General features: G+C 46.6%; 2 protein-coding genes and 1 long non-coding RNA gene across 13 annotated transcripts; 2 read left to right on the top strand and 1 right to left on the bottom strand.

Moving 5' to 3' along the window:
• Positions 1-948: 948 nt before the first annotated feature.
• Positions 949-2,547, bottom strand: LOC117183372 (uncharacterized). 3 transcript variants are annotated; one of them, XR_004468533.1, is made up of 3 exons: positions 1,863-2,547; positions 1,325-1,541; positions 949-1,261 (listed from the first exon to the last, which is right to left on the bottom strand). It is a non-coding gene; the product is annotated as an uncharacterized lncRNA (long non-coding RNA). The 3 variants fall into 3 exon arrangements; XR_004468531.1 differs by having other exon boundaries at positions 1,325-2,538; XR_004468532.1 differs by lacking the exon at positions 1,325-1,541 and having other exon boundaries at positions 1,863-2,263.
• A 14,604-nt stretch (positions 2,548-17,151) lies between these two features.
• Positions 17,152-22,749, top strand: LOC26533436 (uncharacterized). 9 transcript variants are annotated; one of them, XR_004468981.1, is made up of 10 exons: positions 17,152-17,182; positions 17,246-17,766; positions 17,836-18,027; positions 18,152-18,222; positions 18,286-18,560; positions 21,183-21,416; positions 21,504-21,672; positions 21,740-21,902; positions 21,989-22,279; positions 22,345-22,457. XR_004468981.1 is itself a non-coding variant. In XM_033379201.1 (4 exons), exons 1-4 carry the CDS (start codon positions 17,400-17,402, stop codon positions 18,438-18,440), a joined length of 540 nt encoding a protein of 179 aa, XP_033235092.1. In that variant the 5' UTR covers positions 17,166-17,399; the 3' UTR covers positions 18,441-18,644. The 9 variants fall into 9 exon arrangements, 2 of the variants coding, with proteins under 2 accessions (XP_033235115.1, XP_033235092.1); XR_004468974.1 differs by adding an exon at positions 22,735-22,749 and having other exon boundaries at positions 17,182-17,766; positions 22,345-22,680; XR_004468987.1 differs by lacking the exon at positions 17,152-17,182 and having other exon boundaries at positions 17,183-17,424; positions 17,467-17,766.
• Positions 19,765-20,547, top strand: LOC117183916 (uncharacterized). Its single transcript, XM_033379425.1, has 3 exons — positions 19,765-19,998; positions 20,052-20,340; positions 20,410-20,547. Exons 1-3 carry the CDS (start codon positions 19,974-19,976, stop codon positions 20,522-20,524), a joined length of 429 nt encoding a protein of 142 aa, XP_033235316.1. The 5' UTR covers positions 19,765-19,973; the 3' UTR covers positions 20,525-20,547.
• Positions 22,750-23,485: the final 736 nt, after the last annotated feature.

Genomic DNA, 23,485 nt, shown 5'->3' with positions numbered 1-23,485 from the left:
ATATACTTGAATAGCATAAACAATTAAGTTGCTGCACCCCATCCCATCTGTTTGGAATCAACATCTAAAAATCTGTGAGGATCCCACAAAACTATTGAGCCACAGGCCTGTGGATGTACTTGTATATGTAAAAAAAATTGAAATGTTGTAGATATCCACAATGCTAATGTTGTAACAAGGAAATAATAGGTCTGCATAGGTTCAGAACAGCAATATACTTGAACTTGTTTCCCACATAAATTTATATGATTCGTTCGATTTCAGTTCTGAATTGTTTTGCTTGTAGCTATCGCCTGCGATGTATATATACATACGTATAACATATACATACTCGTATGTTGGACTTTAATTTTTCTAAAAGCACCCAACAGTAAAGGGCAACTCAACATTTTCCCCGAATGTGCCTCTTATGTCGCCCAAAAAGGACGTCACTCTCAACAGAATCATCGTGCTGGTCAAAATGATGCTAAAAATGATTCGCTTTTCAATGTGGGTAGAGAGGTCCATATGTCGTGTTTATATTTTTTCCTCAACAACGTGCCATCTTCATTATGGTGTGCACCTGCAGCCTGTATGAGGGCTCAGCATTTATGTGAGTATCGTTAGCTGTAGCTGCTGATGTGAGTCATGCAAATAAATGCACCCTCAGCACAACAGGAAACAGGCTTCGTGCAGATTTGTATCTTCATCTACGAGAGGAACATTAACATACATATGTATGTGAAAGTTTCTCCTGTCTGCTCGCCGGCTCGTCTTCTCCATAGCTGCATTCAAACATAAATACATATATAAATACATACATATACATAGTTGTATGTATGTAGCTGACTGAATTCATCTCAATTAATTTACTTAGGAATGCAACTTAAGCGAAAATGTATGTATATACAAAAAGGAGTCCTCAATAGTGTCTAAAGATTTAAAAGCAATGAAAAACTTCATGTGTTCTTGTAGTTGTTTTCCAGTACAATCTGAAGAGCCTTTAATTAAAGCATGCATGCAAGGCGATAAAAATAAATTTACACTAGATTTGAAATGACGTTGCTGCTGTTATTTTTTCCCCAATTAGAGATTCATAGTGTCGATTGCGCGACGTCAGCAAACCAAATAATTGGCTCTGTTCTCCACAGCCACAGCATTCGTGTCAAGAATTGATTATATACGAGTATGTAGCTGATATTATACATCGCGTTCGATTGATTCGGTGGTCACGCTTAATTGTCTGAAATCGCAGCTCAGTTTGTCAATGTACTATGAACATCTGTATAGTAGAAGTATCATTAATGGTATTTCTTAGTAAATTGCCATACATTGCCATAACTACCAAAGTTTATGTCTGGGGAGGAAGCACAGGCTGATGTACGACGATTTTTTAATTCAGGTTTACGTAGCAACAGCACACAATAGGAATAAACGTAATGGGAGAGATTATAAGAACAGTTTTAGGCCATAACGAGGCTTCCTAGGCTGAGCGTAGCAAAGTGCTGAACAAATTTATAGCCGACGGTGAAGCATAAAGGAATTTTGATCGCCTATTTTCACTTTTAATGAAGAAAAGGAAAACGTATTAGCTGCCAAGTTTCATTTCTGACTCAGCAACATCAAATATTGTCAGAAAGGTTGGCACATATGAGAATGCTGGTAAAATAAGAAATTAAAGCTAGCTTCAGAGGCCGAAGCTCTTCATACTATTGTAGATAGCAATTATCTTTACCAACAGCCTACCAAATGTACTATTCATAGCAGACTTCGAGTGGCTGTTATTTATGTACAACAGCTGTGACTATCAAAATTTCATTATTAAACAGCTTATTGGCATCTATGGCAATGTAAACGGCTAAGAATCCGAATATATGATGCACCTTTTGCTCTTTCCTACCGAGCCCAGCAAATTGTTGTTGGAGCTTTAGCTGACCGCTTTTACCGCTGTGCTGTGCAATAAACCGATTCCAAAACTATTTTTGTTATGGTTAAGCTCAAACCAAAGATATGTATATACACACATATGTATGTATGAGGCAGGAAAATGTTTAAATATTTAATTTTGACAAAACTTGGAATCATTAAAAGATACATGTAAGTATGTACGAACAGAATTAAAAAATTTGTGTCCTTTTTCAGTAGTTTCGAAAAAGCCGTTAACATTCCAAATTTATACTGCACAAATTGATCTAAAGGAAATTTGTAAGCCACTCGTGTCAAAGGAATGCCGAGCAGAATCACAGCTGATTTTAAAGTGTCCGCCAACTACGACCGGTGTTTTGCTTTTTTTGACTACTCACCCTTTAATAAATCAAGGGACGCGATTTTTCCCGCTAATATGACGTCATCTACCTGTTTTGCAGTACGCATATCACGGGTTGTCTTATCGTAATATCCACTAAGAATCGTTGAACCAAAACTGTATGTTGTGACAATATCATTGCATTTTGATCCAGAAAATTTTGTTTTTATATAAGTAATGCTGCGCAAGTCCCAAATATTTAAGGAACAATCATGACATCCGTTTACTACTTTAATGGGCTCTTGGGCATGTTTGGCGGCCACTACTTTGCCACTATGACCCGTCAACGTGTGCTTCAATAGGTGAAATGACAAGACAGACAGTTAGACCATTAAAAAGCAAACAAAATTATATACAGAGCGCAACAGAAAGACGGCGTCATGAGCGTGGACGATATACATACATACATACATATGTATGAAAACTTTACTCTGTTGAGTCCAGCCGAACGTCAACACTTTTGTTGGCATTGCATACATTACATTAGTAGCAGACTAATGACTTGGAATAAGTATCTTTCACCAGAACAACGAGTAATTAAAGTGGCCATAGGCATTTAATTACGGCGTTAGTAACGTAGATCTACTCTTATAGTGTGCAGTAAACAGAACTGCGGCAGAACATTTATTGGCATACATACGTCATCTGGTGGGACAGATTTTAGTGTTAGATAATGTAATCGTTGTTTCTTAAAAGTACCCAACGTGAGGCTTATAGTAGCCGCATTTCAACAGTTTCTTCTTAACTTCAAGCTGCATGCATCAACGCCACTGACACCTTTGCGAGGTAAAATCTTTTATTTAGCTATGTATATAGTTCGGTATCATCAAAAGGTACCTATGTATATACCTATGTTCATATGTATATATAGGCTTATCTACATATGTTCCGTCCTATATCTATGAATTTAAAAAGACATGCTTGATATTATGGAATAGAGGAAGAACATGTAAAGACTACCTTCAATTTTGTTCGGCCAATGTTTTGACGTCCTTGATCATTACAGCTGAGCGCACTAAGAAAAGTAACATAAAATATATGCACTTAATTATATGGTTTTATTATATTCACGATATAAGAAGAGCTCGAATTTGACTCCGAACAGAACATAAATTTGACTAGCTAATATGAGTGAGCCACATATTGTTCATAGGTACAAATATGTTCATTACCTTCAGGTTAAGAGTTGAGAAAATATTTTTTTAAAGTTAAAGAAAAATATTTTTTAACTGCATTTCTGCAAGTCTTTGACCAAGTTTTAGTTCAGCTCGTTTGGATGCTTTTGCCCTTATATGTAAGTATAAAGAAAGAGCATTTAAGCTGATTTTCTACCGGCAACCGGTCAAGGCGAACGGTCAATGGACGCGCAGTGGGCTTGACTGTAAGTAGCTCTCTCAGCGTGGAGAGTTTTAGAGTATAAATTCTTTGTTTGAATAAAGAGCGCGTCATGCCTCTTTCTGCTCAGTGCCAGTGTCTTGCCCGGTTTCGAAGAGTAAAATCTCTTTCCGAATATTCTCTTATTTTACCATGAGAGAATCGCCAACAAACAATTTACTCGACTACTCTTCTACATTTAAAAAAAAAAAAACGATTGTGTTTGGTTATCATAACATAAGCTTTGTTACTAACGTTTTTGAGCATAATGAAAATAATTACCGAATGGGATGCAAATTCAAGATTTCAGGTCTCAAATAAAGTAAATATAACTGTTTGCACTTTCCTACAAATGAGAAGAACCAGAAAGAGCAATTCGTGTATTCCGCGGTGCTGTTTCCTTAGAACTTTCTAAAAAAAAGGACTAACAAGATCATCCAACTTCTGTATATTTTATATAAATATTGATCTATGATATGTAAATTTGAAAATTTTTGAAAACTCCACGACAACTAAGAGTGTTTTAAAGTAGTAAACTTTTAAATAAAGGGGATTTGAATAGGAGTAGCAAATTGCGCTCAACTTTCGATTTCGTTTATCTTTCTGTAAAGGCAATTTATTGCATCAATTTTAATTACAAGCTAATAAAGTTAAAGATTTAATAATGTATTGTTGAAGTAAGTTTGTAATTCATATATAAATATAAAAATCTGTTTGTTGTGATTTCAAACTCATTTCGTGTGTTATCTATGTTGAGTAAAGACATCTGAGCACAGATATAAATAATAACATAAAAAGCAATTGCAGTCAGATGGTTTGTTTGATCGCGTTGTGGCTAGAGGCCGTACAAGTCAGTGTGCTCATTTTAATGCTGCATCGCAGAGGCGCTAGTCTTCAGTTACTGTATCCAGTTGTGCGCAAAAGAACCGTTTAAATGTCAATCCAGAAATACCAGTTAGAAGAGGCGGTGTATCACACAGATAGAGAAGCAGGAAGAAATTGCACTTGTATGTTTATTCGCATGCTGACAATGTGCGGCATAAATGGATGAAGCTGCGGATCTCGTTGCGCTAACCTGACCAGGCGTGAGATGAAACTTGGAGCAATAAGGATTGTGCTGCTGCTATTCAGGCCAACTGCATGGGGCTTGTAATTTTTATTGCCAGCTAAGATAGGGCGCTTTGGAGTTTTTAATCCTAGAAGTAATTTTTTTTTTCTGAAGGTAAATTTTATCGTTACACAAATTTCGGAGTGTAAGTAGTGAAAAATATATTAAATCAATATATAATAATTAATTCTGGAAATGGTTACAAAAATTTTACCTTTTTTAATTTTTAAATACATTTGTAAAAGAGTGATATCTCATAAATCTGTAAACAAAATTTGGTTTGCTAGAGCTCTGAAAACGCTAAGATCTAGGCGGTCATCAAGACGGGCAGACGGATCGACATACATGGACATATGTATATCGTCTCGGCTACTGATTTTAATTAAGAATATACATATGTATATATAATCGAATATGTATTTGAATCTTAATACGAGTAATAAACTATTTACATAGGCGACAATCCGTTGCATTCATTCAAAAACATGTCTGGAAATCATTAGAGAAACTGTTGTATACTTTTCACATTCTTATCAATAACCACAGCAGTGTTTACTTCTTTAATAAAAAGTCGTCTTGCACTCCCTCCTCTTCATCACATCCACGGCTTAGATCCCATCCCTTATTTATTAGTAAACAACATAGTTTGTTATCAGCGTGTCGCTGGCTCCGACCCAAGATTGTTTACTTTCTTCCTTTTTCTGAGCTAAGAGCTGCAACCATGCAAAATTCTATTTATAAATACTGGCTCACATTGTTTTATATATACTTTCATCTCTACGCACATGTACATATGTACATACGAAAAAATATAAACAGTGACAAAGCAAAAAAAAAACACATTGCTAGAGATAAAGTTTCTTTGAAACCCACACCATGCTTATTTCTTAACAACTACCGAATTCTTACAAATTCAGTTTTATGTACATACATATGTATGTGTCTGTAAAATGTACAGTGTAAATGCATACAAAGAGACGGGCAAGCCAACGTCGACCATATCAGCTCGACATTTTCATCAAGAGTATATATATGTACATACATAGATATGTATGGGGTCAAAAATTATTCTTACTATACGCAAGGGTTTGAAAATAGGGATTGATTGAAACCGCAAGTCATGACACGAAACTCTAGTTAAATGAATCATCCTTTTTGAGTTGTGTTCGTCTTGCGAACTAACTAGGCAAACTAACTTCTTGAAGCAGACCAGTTCGCTTCACACCTTGCATTAGCAGGGGGAGTGAGCCCGTCAAGAAGAAATACCCGTTTTATTTGCATTTATTCTGTTAAATTAGCATATTTTACAAAAATTTTTGGCGCCAACTGCTTATTTTACATTTACATGTAGTTGCAATATTTTTAATTGAAAAATGGGAAGGTAACAGTAGTTACAGTAATGGTAGGTATTTGGTATTTTTCCATGTAAGCATTTTGAGTGAAAAAGGTTAGGCAACACTAGGACTTAACATTAACATGTGTTTTGTAAGGGCTATTGTGTTGCCTTACAGACGGTACTTTTATCTTTAACAGTTTTTACATTAAACATTTGGCGCCACATGAAGAACTCTAGCGCCACCGCTCCTATACGCCATCTACTTATTTGTATATGTAGTAAATTCAAATAATACATGCCATATTTTACATGTAGTTGCAATGTTTTTAGCTTAGCAATTGGAAGGCAACACTAGTTGTAGGTATTCGGTATTTTTTCATGCAAGTATTTTGAGTAAGGAAAGTTAAGGTAACACTAGACTTAACATTAACATGTGGTCTCTTTTACAATGGATTGCGATTCTCAGTCCGTTCCTGTCCTCGGAGCGGGCTCCATCTGATCCTCATATCAGCATCAGCGTAGGGCTTGTAGTTGGCTGGGTGCAGTGGACCAACCACCGCACCTTACACAGACGAAGCCGCGTTGACAGAAGTTGTTAAACCGCCGCAACTTTCGCATTTACACAGACGAAGTCGCGTTTGTGTGTGTGTGTGCGTGGGATTGTTGGTTGGCTTGTGTCGGCTTCCATGGCATGCCGCGCCTGGGCGTTGGCTTGATCGCTATCCTCCGCCTTCTCCCTCACCCGTTTCTCCCGTTTTGACGTGAGAGAGTGACGTCGTTTCGGCGTTCCCTTTTGGGTTTGGCGCCTTTTTGTGCGGAGTTGCGGTGGTTGGTGTTTGTTTAGCTCGGCTGCAGCCGCCGTCGCTGTGGCGTCAGCGGTGCGCGCTGGCGTTTTCGTAGGGCATTCCACCAAACGATGCACGGCACCAAAATCCAGCTAAATCTGCAACCATATCAAACTACACAAACGGAAAGCCAATCCCTCCCAACACTTCTGCGTCTCCAAAAAGGGAGGAACGCACTAAACAAAAGTCGGACGCAGTAACCCAAAACCTCTCTAAAGAAAAACAAGAAAGGCAACGAAGCCTATTAGCAGATTCTGAGAAAGAGTGATAAACATGCTATGGTCGCCAACAATCACACATCCTCGCCTGGGTGGCCGGACCAGCAGCCGCTCGGCCAACAACACATACCGTTGGCATTACCAATGACAACGCATCCCGGGTGGCCGCACCAGAGCCGTCCGCCACGACTTCACGTTCGTGAAGAACCTCATCCACAAGACCCAGCCGATTGGCCTTCCCAACCATGGGGACAGTGGGTGTGGCAGGGGTGTGAGAAAAGGCAGGGGCATGAATTGGCTGGCATCGGTGGCACTGGACCGGGACCTTCGTCTTGGCCAGCCTCTCCACAGACACCAGGTGGCTGCCCAGCCGCTTAAAAGCCAGCTCCCCTCGATCTGCTTGAGGGGCAATCTCCGCCCCAAACAGATCAACCAGGCTGTCGGGGTAGTGCAGTGGAGTCCACTGATGACGATTTGGAATCCTCTATCGTCCTTACTCTGATGAGTATAGAAGCCCTCCTCCTCATCTCTCAGGATCTCCACTATTGCATCCCGGGTGGCCCTATCCCGTGCCTGTATTTTTAGGCCCTCCCTGCCTACTACCCTGGTGCTGAACCTTCCCACCCTTGGATCCCTTTGCTGCTTCTCCAGGACCGGCATGATCGCCGGAATCGCTGGTAGCACTACTGGTGGTATGTGTGCAGTACGCTGAGGGGGCAGCACCATTGGCTGTAGACAGGGAGGGGCATGTGGGGGGGGTGGTATTGGTGTTGCTGGGGAAAAACGTGTGAAAGCCGGCAACATCCAGAGGCCAGGCAGATGCATGAGCAACTCTAGCGCCACCGCTCCTATACGCCATCTACTTATTTGTATATGTAGTAAATTCAAATAATACATAACATATTTTACATGTAGTTGCAATGTTTTTAGCTTAGCAATTGGAAGCCAACACTAGTTGTAGGTATTCGGTATTTTTTCATGCAAGTATTTTGAGTAAGGAAAGTTAAGGTAACACTAGACTTAACATTAACATTTACAATGGCTTGCGATCCTCAGTCCGTTCCTGTCCTCGGAGCGGGCTCCATCTGATCCTCATATCAGCATCAGCGTAGGGCTTGTAGTTGGCTGGGTGCAGTGGACCAACCACCGCACCTTACACAGACGAAGCCGCCGCAACTTTCGCATTTAGCTGGGTGCAGTGGATGAACCACCGCACTTTACACAGACGAAGTCGCGTTTGTGTGTGTGTGTGCGTGGGATTGTTGGTTGGCTTGTGTCGGCTTCCATGGCATGCCGCGCCTGGGCGTTGGCTTGATCGCTATCCTCCGCCTTCTCCCTCACCCGTTTCTCCCGTTTTGACGTGAGAGAGTGACGTCGTTTCGGCGTTCCCTTTTGGGTTTGGCGCCTTTTTGTGCGGAGTTGCGGTGGTTGGTGTTTGTTTAGCTCGGCTGCAGCCGCCGTCGCTGTGGCGTCAGCGGTGCGCGCTGGCGTTTTCGTAGGGCATTCCACCAAACGATGCACGGCACCAAAATCCAGCTAAATCTGCAACCATATCAAACTACACAAACGGAAAGCCAATCCCTCCCAACACTTCTGCGTCTCCAAAAAGGGAGGAACGCACTAAACAAAAGTCGGACGCAGTAACCCAAAACCTCTCTAAAGAAAAACAAGAAAGGCAACGAAGCCTATTAGCAGATTCTGAGAAAGAGTGATAAACATGCTATGGTCGCCAACAATCACACATCCTCGCCTGGGTGGCCGGACCAGCAGCCGCTCGGCCAACAACACATACCGTTGGCATTACCAATGACAACGCATCCCGGGTGGCCGCACCAGAGCCGTCCGCCACGACTTCACGTTCGTGAAGAACCTCATCCACAAGACCCAGCCGATTGGCCTTCCCAACCATGGGGACAGTGGGTGTGGCAGGGGTGTGAGAAAAGGCAGGGGCATGAATTGGCTGGCATCGGTGGCACTGGACCGGGACCTTCGTCTTGGCCAGCCTCTCCACAGACACCAGGTGGCTGCCCAGCCGCTTAAAAGCCAGCTCCCCTCGATCTGCTTGAGGGGCAATCTCCGCCCCAAACAGATCAACCAGGCTGTCGGGGTAGTGCAGTGGAGTCCACTGATGACGATTTGGAATCCTCTATCGTCCTTACTCTGATGAGTATAGAAGCCCTCCTCCTCATCTCTCAGGATCTCCACTATTGCATCCCGGGTGGCCCTATCCCGTGCCTGTATTTTTAGGCCCTCCCTGCCTACTACCCTGGTGCTGAACCTTCCCACCCTTGGATCCCTTTGCTGCTTCTCCAGGACCGGCATGATCGCCGGAATCGCTGGTAGCACTACTGGTGGTATGTGTGCAGTACGCTGAGGGGGCAGCACCATTGGCTGTAGACAGGGAGGGGCATGTGGGGGGGGTGGTATTGGTGTTGCTGGGGAAAAACGTGTGAAAGCCGGCAACATCCAGAGGCCAGGCAGATGCATGAGCAACTCTAGCGCCACCGCTCCTATACGCCATCTACTTATTTGTATATGTAGTAAATTCAAATAATACATAACATATTTTACATGTAGTTGCAATGTTTTTAGCTTAGCAATTGGAAGCCAACACTAGTTGTAGGTATTCGGTATTTTTTCATGCAAGTATTTTGAGTAAGGAAAGTTAAGGTAACACTAGACTTAACATTAACATTTACAATGGCTTGCGATCCTCAGTCCGTTCCTGTCCTCGGAGCGGGCTCCATCTGATCCTCATATCAGCATCAGCGTAGGGCTTGTAGTTGGCTGGGTGCAGTGGACCAACCACCGCACCTTACACAGACGAAGCCGCCGCAACTTTCGCATTTAGCTGGGTGCAGTGGATGAACCACCGCACTTTACACAGACGAAGTCGCGTTTGTGTGTGTGTGTGCGTGGGATTGTTGGTTGGCTTGTGTCGGCTTCCATGGCATGCCGCGCCTGGGCGTTGGCTTGATCGCTATCCTCCGCCTTCTCCCTCACCCGTTTCTCCCGTTTTGACGTGAGAGAGTGACGTCGTTTCGGCGTTCCCTTTTGGGTTTGGCGCCTTTTTGTGCGGAGTTGCGGTGGTTGGTGTTTGTTTAGCTCGGCTGCAGCCGCCGTCGCTGTGGCGTCAGCGGTGCGCGCTGGCGTTTTCGTAGGGCATTCCACCAAACGATGCACGGCACCAAAATCCAGCTAAATCTGCAACCATATCAAACTACACAAACGGAAAGCCAATCCCTCCCAACACTTCTGCGTCTCCAAAAAGGGAGGAACGCACTAAACAAAAGTCGGACGCAGTAACCCAAAACCTCTCTAAAGAAAAACAAGAAAGGCAACGAAGCCTATTAGCAGATTCTGAGAAAGAGTGATAAACATGCTATGGTCGCCAACAATCACACATCCTCGCCTGGGTGGCCGGACCAGCAGCCGCTCGGCCAACAACACATACCGTTGGCATTACCAATGACAACGCATCCCGGGTGGCCGCACCAGAGCCGTCCGCCACGACTTCACGTTCGTGAAGAACCTCATCCACAAGACCCAGCCGATTGGCCTTCCCAACCATGGGGACAGTGGGTGTGGCAGGGGTGTGAGAAAAGGCAGGGGCATGAATTGGCTGGCATCGGTGGCACTGGACCGGGACCTTCGTCTTGGCCAGCCTCTCCACAGACACCAGGTGGCTGCCCAGCCGCTTAAAAGCCAGCTCCCCTCGATCTGCTTGAGGGGCAATCTCCGCCCCAAACAGATCAACCAGGCTGTCGGGGTAGTGCAGTGGAGTCCACTGATGACGATTTGGAATCCTCTATCGTCCTTACTCTGATGAGTATAGAAGCCCTCCTCCTCATCTCTCAGGATCTCCACTATTGCATCCCGGGTGGCCCTATCCCGTGCCTGTATTTTTAGGCCCTCCCTGCCTACTACCCTGGTGCTGAACCTTCCCACCCTTGGATCCCTTTGCTGCTTCTCCAGGACCGGCATGATCGCCGGAATCGCTGGTAGCACTACTGGTGGTATGTGTGCAGTACGCTGAGGGGGCAGCACCATTGGCTGTAGACAGGGAGGGGCATGTGGGGGGGGTGGTATTGGTGTTGCTGGGGAAAAACGTGTGAAAGCCGGCAACATCCAGAGGCCAGGCAGATGCATGAGCAACTCTAGCGCCACCGCTCCTATACGCCATCTACTTATTTGTATATGTAGTAAATTCAAATAATACATAACATATTTTACATGTAGTTGCAATGTTTTTAGCTTAGCAATTGGAAGCCAACACTAGTTGTAGGTATTCGGTATTTTTTCATGCAAGTATTTTGAGTAAGGAAAGTTAAGGTAACACTAGACTTAACATTAACATTTACAATGGCTTGCGATCCTCAGTCCGTTCCTGTCCTCGGAGCGGGCTCCATCTGATCCTCATATCAGCATCAGCGTAGGGCTTGTAGTTGGCTGGGTGCAGTGGACCAACCACCGCACCTTACACAGACGAAGCCGCCGCAACTTTCGCATTTAGCTGGGTGCAGTGGATGAACCACCGCACTTTACACAGACGAAGTCGCGTTTGTGTGTGTGTGTGCGTGGGATTGTTGGTTGGCTTGTGTCGGCTTCCATGGCATGCCGCGCCTGGGCGTTGGCTTGATCGCTATCCTCCGCCTTCTCCCTCACCCGTTTCTCCCGTTTTGACGTGAGAGAGTGACGTCGTTTCGGCGTTCCCTTTTGGGTTTGGCGCCTTTTTGTGCGGAGTTGCGGTGGTTGGTGTTTGTTTAGCTCGGCTGCAGCCGCCGTCGCTGTGGCGTCAGCGGTGCGCGCTGGCGTTTTCGTAGGGCATTCCACCAAACGATGCACGGCACCAAAATCCAGCTAAATCTGCAACCATATCAAACTACACAAACGGAAAGCCAATCCCTCCCAACACTTCTGCGTCTCCAAAAAGGGAGGAACGCACTAAACAAAAGTCGGACGCAGTAACCCAAAACCTCTCTAAAGAAAAACAAGAAAGGCAACGAAGCCTATTAGCAGATTCTGAGAAAGAGTGATAAACATGCTATGGTCGCCAACAATCACACATCCTCGCCTGGGTGGCCGGACCAGCAGCCGCTCGGCCAACAACACATACCGTTGGCATTACCAATGACAACGCATCCCGGGTGGCCGCACCAGAGCCGTCCGCCACGACTTCACGTTCGTGAAGAACCTCATCCACAAGACCCAGCCGATTGGCCTTCCCAACCATGGGGACAGTGGGTGTGGCAGGGGTGTGAGAAAAGGCAGGGGCATGAATTGGCTGGCATCGGTGGCACTGGACCGGGACCTTCGTCTTGGCCAGCCTCTCCACAGACACCAGGTGGCTGCCCAGCCGCTTAAAAGCCAGCTCCCCTCGATCTGCTTGAGGGGCAATCTCCGCCCCAAACAGATCAACCAGGCTGTCGGGGTAGTGCAGTGGAGTCCACTGATGACGATTTGGAATCCTCTATCGTCCTTACTCTGATGAGTATAGAAGCCCTCCTCCTCATCTCTCAGGATCTCCACTATTGCATCCCGGGTGGCCCTATCCCGTGCCTGTATTTTTAGGCCCTCCCTGCCTACTACCCTGGTGCTGAACCTTCCCACCCTTGGATCCCTTTGCTGCTTCTCCAGGACCGGCATGATCGCCGGAATCGCTGGTAGCACTACTGGTGGTATGTGTGCAGTACGCTGAGGGGGCAGCACCATTGGCTGTAGACAGGGAGGGGCATGTGGGGGGGGTGGTATTGGTGTTGCTGGGGAAAAACGTGTGAAAGCCGGCAACATCCAGAGGCCAGGCAGATGCATGAGCAACTCTAGCGCCACCGCTCCTATACGCCATCTACTTATTTGTATATGTAGTAAATTCAAATAATACATAACATATTTTACATGTAGTTGCAATGTTTTTAGCTTAGCAATTGGAAGCCAACACTAGTTGTAGGTATTCGGTATTTTTTCATGCAAGTATTTTGAGTAAGGAAAGTTAAGGTAACACTAGACTTAACATTAACATTTACAATGGCTTGCGATCCTCAGTCCGTTCCTGTCCTCGGAGCGGGCTCCATCTGATCCTCATATCAGCATCAGCGTAGGGCTTGTAGTTGGCTGGGTGCAGTGGACCAACCACCGCACCTTACACAGACGAAGCCGCCGCAACTTTCGCATTTAGCTGGGTGCAGTGGATGAACCACCGCACTTTACACAGACGAAGTCGCGTTTGTGTGTGTGTGTGCGTGGGATTGTTGGTTGGCTTGTGTCGGCTTCCATGGCATGCCGCGCCTGGGCGTTGGCTTGATCGCTATCCTCCGCCTTCTCCCTCACCCGTTTCTCCCGTTTTGACGTGAGAGAGTGACGTCGTTTCGGCGTTCCCTTTTGGGTTTGGCGCCTTTTTGTGCGGAGTTGCGGTGGTTGGTGTTTGTTTAGCTCGGCTGCAGCCGCCGTCGCTGTGGCGTCAGCGGTGCGCGCTGGCGTTTTCGTAGGGCATTCCACCAAACGATGCACGGCACCAAAATCCAGCTAAATCTGCAACCATATCAAACTACACAAACGGAAAGCCAATCCCTCCCAACACTTCTGCGTCTCCAAAAAGGGAGGAACGCACTAAACAAAAGTCGGACGCAGTAACCCAAAACCTCTCTAAAGAAAAACAAGAAAGGCAACGAAGCCTATTAGCAGATTCTGAGAAAGAGTGATAAACATGCTATGGTCGCCAACAATCACACATCCTCGCCTGGGTGGCCGGACCAGCAGCCGCTCGGCCAACAACACATACCGTTGGCATTACCAATGACAACGCATCCCGGGTGGCCGCACCAGAGCCGTCCGCCACGACTTCACGTTCGTGAAGAACCTCATCCACAAGACCCAGCCGATTGGCCTTCCCAACCATGGGGACAGTGGGTGTGGCAGGGGTGTGAGAAAAGGCAGGGGCATGAATTGGCTGGCATCGGTGGCACTGGACCGGGACCTTCGTCTTGGCCAGCCTCTCCACAGACACCAGGTGGCTGCCCAGCCGCTTAAAAGCCAGCTCCCCTCGATCTGCTTGAGGGGCAATCTCCGCCCCAAACAGATCAACCAGGCTGTCGGGGTAGTGCAGTGGAGTCCACTGATGACGATTTGGAATCCTCTATCGTCCTTACTCTGATGAGTATAGAAGCCCTCCTCCTCATCTCTCAGGATCTCCACTATTGCATCCCGGGTGGCCCTATCCCGTGCCTGTATTTTTAGGCCCTCCCTGCCTACTACCCTGGTGCTGAACCTTCCCACCCTTGGATCCCTTTGCTGCTTCTCCAGGACCGGCATGATCGCCGGAATCGCTGGTAGCACTACTGGTGGTATGTGTGCAGTACGCTGAGGGGGCAGCACCATTGGCTGTAGACAGGGAGGGGCATGTGGGGGGGGTGGTATTGGTGTTGCTGGGGAAAAACGTGTGAAAGCCGGCAACATCCAGAGGCCAGGCAGATGCATGAGCAACTCTAGCGCCACCGCTCCTATACGCCATCTACTTATTTGTATATGTAGTAAATTCAAATAATACATAACATATTTTACATGTAGTTGCAATGTTTTTAGCTTAGCAATTGGAAGCCAACACTAGTTGTAGGTATTCGGTATTTTTTCATGCAAGTATTTTGAGTAAGGAAAGTTAAGGTAACACTAGACTTAACATTAACATTTACAATGGCTTGCGATCCTCAGTCCGTTCCTGTCCTCGGAGCGGGCTCCATCTGATCCTCATATCAGCATCAGCGTAGGGCTTGTAGTTGGCTGGGTGCAGTGGACCAACCACCGCACCTTACACAGACGAAGCCGCCGCAACTTTCGCATTTAGCTGGGTGCAGTGGATGAACCACCGCACTTTACACAGACGAAGTCGCGTTTGTGTGTGTGTGTGCGTGGGATTGTTGGTTGGCTTGTGTCGGCTTCCATGGCATGCCGCGCCTGGGCGTTGGCTTGATCGCTATCCTCCGCCTTCTCCCTCACCCGTTTCTCCCGTTTTGACGTGAGAGAGTGACGTCGTTTCGGCGTTCCCTTTTGGGTTTGGCGCCTTTTTGTGCGGAGTTGCGGTGGTTGGTGTTTGTTTAGCTCGGCTGCAGCCGCCGTCGCTGTGGCGTCAGCGGTGCGCGCTGGCGTTTTCGTAGGGCATTCCACCAAACGATGCACGGCACCAAAATCCAGCTAAATCTGCAACCATATCAAACTACACAAACGGAAAGCCAATCCCTCCCAACACTTCTGCGTCTCCAAAAAGGGAGGAACGCACTAAACAAAAGTCGGACGCAGTAACCCAAAACCTCTCTAAAGAAAAACAAGAAAGGCAACGAAGCCTATTAGCAGATTCTGAGAAAGAGTGATAAACATGCTATGGTCGCCAACAATCACACATCCTCGCCTGGGTGGCCGGACCAGCAGCCGCTCGGCCAACAACACATACCGTTGGCATTACCAATGACAACGCATCCCGGGTGGCCGCACCAGAGCCGTCCGCCACGACTTCACGTTCGTGAAGAACCTCATCCACAAGACCCAGCCGATTGGCCTTCCCAACCATGGGGACAGTGGGTGTGGCAGGGGTGTGAGAAAAGGCAGGGGCATGAATTGGCTGGCATCGGTGGCACTGGACCGGGACCTTCGTCTTGGCCAGCCTCTCCACAGACACCAGGTGGCTGCCCAGCCGCTTAAAAGCCAGCTCCCCTCGATCTGCTTGAGGGGCAATCTCCGCCCCAAACAGATCAACCAGGCTGTCGGGGTAGTGCAGTGGAGTCCACTGATGACGATTTGGAATCCTCTATCGTCCTTACTCTGATGAGTATAGAAGCCCTCCTCCTCATCTCTCAGGATCTCCACTATTGCATCCCGGGTGGCCCTATCCCGTGCCTGTATTTTTAGGCCCTCCCTGCCTACTACCCTGGTGCTGAACCTTCCCACCCTTGGATCCCTTTGCTGCTTCTCCAGGACCGGCATGATCGCCGGAATCGCTGGTAGCACTACTGGTGGTATGTGTGCAGTACGCTGAGGGGGCAGCACCATTGGCTGTAGACAGGGAGGGGCATGTGGGGGGGGTGGTATTGGTGTTGCTGGGGAAAAACGTGTGAAAGCCGGCAACATCCAGAGGCCAGGCAGATGCATGAGCAACTCTAGCGCCACCGCTCCTATACGCCATCTACTTATTTGTATATGTAGTAAATTCAAATAATACATAACATATTTTACATGTAGTTGCAATGTTTTTAGCTTAGCAATTGGAAGCCAACACTAGTTGTAGGTATTCGGTATTTTTTCATGCAAGTATTTTGAGTAAGGAAAGTTAAGGTAACACTAGACTTAACATTAACATTTACAATGGCTTGCGATCCTCAGTCCGTTCCTGTCCTCGGAGCGGGCTCCATCTGATCCTCATATCAGCATCAGCGTAGGGCTTGTAGTTGGCTGGGTGCAGTGGACCAACCACCGCACCTTACACAGACGAAGCCGCCGCAACTTTCGCATTTAGCTGGGTGCAGTGGATGAACCACCGCACTTTACACAGACGAAGTCGCGTTTGTGTGTGTGTGTGCGTGGGATTGTTGGTTGGCTTGTGTCGGCTTCCATGGCATGCCGCGCCTGGGCGTTGGCTTGATCGCTATCCTCCGCCTTCTCCCTCACCCGTTTCTCCCGTTTTGACGTGAGAGAGTGACGTCGTTTCGGCGTTCCCTTTTGGGTTTGGCGCCTTTTTGTTTTTTTTTGCTGTTGTTCGTCTAGCGAACTAAATTGGCAGTCTCTCTTCATGTCGAACCAATCCCATCGCCACCTGCATTAGCAGGGGGGGAGGGAGGCTGACATGAAGAGAGAACCGTTTTATTTGATTATACTCTTAAAATTAGCATATTTTACAAATAGTTTCGCGCCGGCTGCTTATCTACATTACATGTAGTTGCAGAGGTGGCTGTTAATTGACAGGGTAACATTTGTTACGATATTGGCTTATTTGGTATTTTTTAGTAGATATCGATAGTTTATCTAAATGCTAGGGTAACACTATACTTATTGCTACTTTGTTTACATTATTTTTAATTGTTTTTATTTTGATTTCAGGTGGAGTATGCAGCCGTGGAGAACATCACTACGTCTATTGGTCTCGTCATCAGCTGCGAAGTGGAATCCTTGCGAGTGTCGGCGCTAAACTGGGACTGCAGGACAGCATCAACAGGGCTGAAGCTGGCCGAGGTCCAGTGCATCGTCATTCTGGATGTGGATTTCGATTTTCTGTGAAGGTGAGTGGATTCGTATCTGTGGAAGAATAAAAGGGGTTTTAGTTTCTTTTCAGCCGCCGCCATCATCTGGATTCTGGAGCTGCCGCTGTTCATCATCAGGTTCTCTGCTGGGGCCGTCATTTGCCTGCGTAGCAGCTGCATTTGCGCTACTGCGGCTGATTTCCATGTTGTGTGTTGCAAATGGATTGCGCAGCCAGTTCTCGCGTCTGACTTGGAGCAGTATTGTTTGGATGGCTGTCAGGCTTCTGTTGCTGTTTGGATTGTGCTCTTCAATCATTGCGGTATACCTTGGCCTGGCCAGCCTTCTTGGAATGTATGGATGCGTTGCGATCTCACAGGCAAGTAAGTTTGTGTGCTGCATTAGCCGAGTGTAGTAGTTCCTGCAGAGTCTGTTAAAAACTTCTTCCACAGTTGCTACTTGGAGATCCGCATGCAGTGCATTGTTGCTCACATACCAGGGAGCATTCGTCATTGCTCTGAGAGCTTTGTTTTGGATCGTCTGGAGCTTGGCCATTTGCATGCTTGAAGTCAGTGGCCCCCAGACTGGCATGGCATACTGCCATATTGGGGCAATCAGCTGCTTATAAAGGAGGACCTTTGGAGGTAGTGGGAGTTTGCTGTTTCTGCCGATGATCCAGTCGAGCTTTTTGATCCGGGCTCTTGTTTTAGTGACAACAGCCGCTACGTGTTTATTAAAATTGAGCTTCGTATCCATTTGTATTCCCAGGTATGGCATGACGGATTTTTTGGCCAGGAGTTGCCCGGCTAACCTTGGAGCTGGAGTGTGTTGCTGCGCAGGTGAGAGAGTGTGTAGAACATGAGCAGTTTTTGCAAGACTGATGGTTATTCCCCATTTCTTAGACCATGATAATGCATCAGCCAGGAGCCGCTCCATATTTTCGTTGGCTTGTTTTGGACTCAGGGCAGATACGAGGTATACTGCGTCATCAGCGTACGTTGCAAGCATTTGGGTTGCGTTTGCGTGTCTTGGTGGCTGCGGCATGTCGGCAGTGTAGAGATTGTAGAGCACTGGGCCAAGTACGCTTCCTTGCGGCACTCCAGCGGTTATGTGCTTTAGGCTTGAGGTGATGTTATTACAGCAGACGACTTTGAAGCTTCTGTCTGAGAGATAGCTGGTGAGTAGAATGTATAAATTGTCAGGTATTATCGTTTTTACTTTGCAGAGAAGACCCTGATGCCAGACTCTATCAAAAGCTTCCTGGTTTTCTGATGTGTTCGTCTTGCGAACTAAATTGGCAGTCTCTCTTCATGTCGAACCAATCCCATCGCCACCTGCATTAGCAGGGGGGGAGGGAGGCTGACATGAAGAGAGAACCGTTTTATTTGATTATACTCTTAAAATTAGCATATTTTACAAATAGTTTCGCGCCGGCTGCTTATCTACATTACATGTAGTTGCAGAAGTGGCTGTTAATTGGCAGGGTAACATTTGTTACGATATTGGCTTATTTGGTATTTTTTAGTAGGTATCGATAATTTGTCTAAATGCTAGGGTAACACTATACTTATTGCTACTTTGTTTACATTATTTTAATTGTTTTTATTTTGTTTTCAGGTGGAGTATGCAGCCGTGGAGAACATCATTACGCCTATTGGCCTCGTCGTCGGCTGTGAAGTGAGATCCTTGCGAGTGTCGGCGCTGAGCTGGGACTGCAGGACAGCATCAACAGGGCTGAAGCTGGCCGAGGTCCAGTGCATCGTCATTCTGGATGTGGACTACGATTTTCTGTGAAGGTGAGTGGATTCGTATCTGTGGAAGAATAAAAGGGGTTTTAGTTTCTTTTCAGCCGCCGCCATCATCTGGATTCTGGAGCTGCCGCTGTTCATCATCAGGTTCTCTGCTGGGGCCGTCATTTGCCTGCGTAGCAGCTGCATTTGCGCTACTGCGGCTGATTTCCATGTTGTGTGTTGCAAATGGATTGCGCAGCCAGTTCTCGCGTCTGACTTGGAGCAGTATTGTTTGGATGGCTGTCAGGCTTCTGTTGCTGTTTGGATTGTGCTCTTCAATCATTGCGGTATACCTTTCTGATGTGTTCGTCTTGCGAACTAAATTGGCAGTCTCTCTTCATGTCGAACCAATCCCATCGCCACCTGCATTAGCAGGGGGGGAGGGAGGCTGACATGAAGAGAGAACCGTTTTATTTGATTATACTCTTAAAATTAGCATATTTTACAAATAGTTTCGCGCCGGCTGCTTATCTACATTACATGTAGTTGCAGAAGTGGCTGTTAATTGGCAGGGTAACATTTGTTACGATATTGGCTTATTTGGTATTTTTTAGTAGGTATCGATAATTTGTCTAAATGCTAGGGTAACACTATACTTATTGCTACTTTGTTTACATTATTTTAATTGTTTTTATTTTGTTTTCAGGTGGAGTATGCAGCCGTGGAGAACATCATTACGCCTATTGGCCTCGTCGTCGGCTGTGAAGTGAGATCCTTGCGAGTGTCGGCGCTGAGCTGGGACTGCAGGACAGCATCAACAGGGCTGAAGCTGGCCGAGGTCCAGTGCATCGTCATTCTGGATGTGGACTACGATTTTCTGTGAAGGTGAGTGGATTCGTATCTGTGGAAGAATAAAAGGGGTTTTAGTTTCTTTTCAGCCGCCGCCATCATCTGGATTCTGGAGCTGCCGCTGTTCATCATCAGGTTCTCTGCTGGGGCCGTCATTTGCCTGCGTAGCAGCTGCATTTGCGCTACTGCGGCTGATTTCCATGTTGTGTGTTGCAAATGGATTGCGCAGCCAGTTCTCGCGTCTGACTTGGAGCAGTATTGTTTGGATGGCTGTCAGGCTTCTGTTGCTGTTTGGATTGTGCTCTTCAATCATTGCGGTATACCTTGGCCTGGCCAGCCTTCTTGGAATGTATGGATGCGTTGCGATCTCACAGGCAAGTAAGTTTGTGTGCTGCATTAGCCGAGTGTAGTAGTTCCTGCAGAGTCTGTTAAAAACTTCTTCCACAGTTGCTACTTGGAGATCCGCATGCAGTGCATTGTTGCTCACATACCAGGGAGCATTCGTCATTGCTCTGAGAGCTTTGTTTTGGATCGTCTGGAGCTTGGCCATTTGCATGCTTGAAGTCAGTGGCCCCCAGACTGGCATGGCATACTGCCATATTGGGGCAATCAGCTGCTTATAAAGGAGGACCTTTGGAGGTAGTGGGAGTTTGCTGTTTCTGCCGATGATCCAGTCGAGCTTTTTGATCCGGGCTCTTGTTTTAGTGACAACAGCCGCTACGTGTTTATTAAAATTGAGCTTCGTATCCATTTGTATTCCCAGGTATGGCATGACGGATTTTTTGGCCAGGAGTTGCCCGGCTAACCTTGGAGCTGGAGTGTGTTGCTGCGCAGGTGAGAGAGTGTGTAGAACATGAGCAGTTTTTGCAAGACTGATGGTTATTCCCCATTTCTTAGACCATGATAATGCATCAGCCAGGAGCCGCTCCATATTTTCGTTGGCTTGTTTTGGACACAGGGCAGATACGAGGTATACTGCGTCATCAGCGTACGTTGCTAGCATTTGGGTTGCATTTGCGTGTCTTGGTGGCTGCGGCATGTCGGCAGTGTAAAGATTGTAGAGCACTGGGCCAAGTACGCTTCCTTGCGGCACTCCAGCGGTTATGTGCTTTAGGCTTGAGGTGATGTTATTACAGCAGACGACTTTGAAGCTTCTGTCTGAGAGATAGCTGGTGAGTAGAATGTATAAATTGTCAGGTATTATCGTTTTTACTTTGCAGAGAAGACCCTGATGCCAGACTCTATCAAAAGCTTCCTGGATATCCATGTACACGGCACTGCAGTGCCGCTGCGCTTCGTAGGATCTGAGGATAAATTGCGTGACTCGTCCGATTTGCTGTTCCGCTGAGTGCTGAGTTCTGAAGCCAAATTGATGGTTTGGAATAGCCATGGCAAAGCTTTCTTCTTCAAAGAGTCGCTTGAGGATGACGCGTTCGAGGATTTTGGAGAAGCCTGTAAGTAGGCTGATGGGTCTGTAGGACTCAAGCCTATCACTCGGCTTTCCTGGCTTCCTTAACATTGAAATTTTTGCGCATTTCCAGGACTTTGGGAAGTGGCCGAACTGCAGAGCCGAGTTGCATATCAACAGCAGATACTCGATGGCGGATGTTGGCAGAGATTTAATGACGCGATTGTCGATGCTGTCGAAACCGGGTGCCTTTTTCGTCTTGAGCTTCTTGATTTCCGATTTGAGTTCCTGGATGGTCACAGGTCTGATTATTTGAGCAGCTGGACCGTTTTCTTGCAATACTGCGTTAATTTCTTCTCTGTCTTCTAGGGCTGCCGTGATCTTTGGCGTGAAACGTGCTTCCAGGTGCTGCGCAAAGGCCTCAGCTTTTTCCTCCGTAGTTTTGCACCAAGGATCAGCAGGAGCTTGCTGCCCTTCCGCCACGTGCCTCCTGACTGGCAGATTTGGAATGGGCTGTCTCTTGATTGTATTGGTGAGCCGCCATAGTTTCTGCATACTGTACCTATCAGTTGGGTCGATGTCGTGTAACAGTCTGTTCATTTGTTTGTCTTTTTGCAGCTTGATCCGTTTACGTATTCTGTTAGTCAGCTGATTGATAGTGCGTGCAATGAGGGGGTTGGAGCACCTATCTCTTTGGTTGATTTTACAGAGTATTCTTTTGATCTTGATCGCTTTCAGCGTTTGCGAGTCAAGATGAAGGTTTTGCGGTCCGTACACTGTGTGCTGGTTACTTGAGGCTTGCGAGGCCAGTTCAGCTGCAATGTAGATGTTCTTTTCAAGGATAGCCACTGCATCATCTATGTCGTCGCCGTTGTGGAGTTCAGTCTCCAGATGGATTCGCTGTTCAAGGTGAGCCTGAAATCTTCTGATATTTGCATTTTTTGGTAATAGTATCTTCTTTTTTCCATATTCAGGTCTCAGGAGGAGTCTAATGATTTGCATGTTGTGATCTGAACCTAAATCATATGATGTTTCGATGTGAATTAAACTGTGTCTGATACCCTTATAAACCGCAAAGTCTATGGCAGACGGCATATGTCGTCGATTTGAAGGGAAATGGGTGGGGGATCCAGTGGCCAGTATGCTTTGGTCGTTTTCCTGGATGCATTTCAAAAGTGCAGCCCCTCTTCTACAGGATCTTGCATTGCCCCACCACTGACTTTTGGCGTTCCAATCCCCAGCTACAATAAATCTGCTACCCAGAGAGTCGAATACCTGTTTAAATTGTGTATCAGTCCATTCGTGTGCAGGTGGGCAATAGATCGCACCAATGTTTATTGTTTGATGGTTTTTTATTGTTACAGCTGTATTGCACATTTGGATGGAGTCCTCTCTTGTTGGTGCGAGGGAAATGTGCGGGATGTTGCACTTGATGATTACCGCAGCTCCGCCTCTGCTCCGGTTCGACGGGTGGTTTGCCATGTAGACGTGGTAGCCGTCTATCACTAGGTTGGTGTCTTCTTTTAGATGCGATTCCGATATCAGTAGGATGTCAATACTGTTGCCTGCCAAAAAAGCGTTAAGTTCAGGGAGTTTGTTTGGAAGCCCAGCAGCATTCCAGAAAGCGATTTTGATTAAAGGGGAATTACTAAGCATTTGAGGTCTCATTGTCGTTTGTGGGTGGTGGGAGTCGTGCCATAAGTCGGTACAGTGTCTTCTCGATCATGGAGAGCCTAGCTTCAAGGCTCGGTTGGGGTTGTGTCTTGTTATTAGTGGTCCCGTTCCTTCGATCCGTCTGCACTTGTAGGAGAGTAATAAGCTTGTCTAGCTTCTCATTTAAGCTGCTGAGGTCGGCATTATTGTTGTTGTTATTGCTGCCTTGCGGGCGATTTGTGCTCTTAAAACGGCCTGCGCTCTTGGAGCGATTTCGGCTGAGGTGCTTTATGAGCTGCTCCTGCAAGCGTGTACTTGGCGTCAGCTTCCTCTTCGACCTCGACCTGCGCTGTTGTTGCTGTTTCTGCTGCGCTGGGAGGCTCGCTCTGGCAATTGCAGCGTAACTCAGGGCCTGCTTTGAAGTGCAGGGTGCTTCTTCTCGTGTACGGGAGCTATGGGCGT

The sequence above is a fragment of the Drosophila pseudoobscura genome, chromosome 2, assembly GCF_009870125.1.
Source record: "Drosophila pseudoobscura strain MV-25-SWS-2005 chromosome 2, UCI_Dpse_MV25, whole genome shotgun sequence".
NCBI lineage: Eukaryota > Metazoa > Arthropoda > Insecta > Diptera > Drosophilidae > Drosophila > Drosophila pseudoobscura.
Note: the sequence above shows the minus strand (reverse complement) of the source record. Positions and strands in the feature narration are given on the sequence as shown.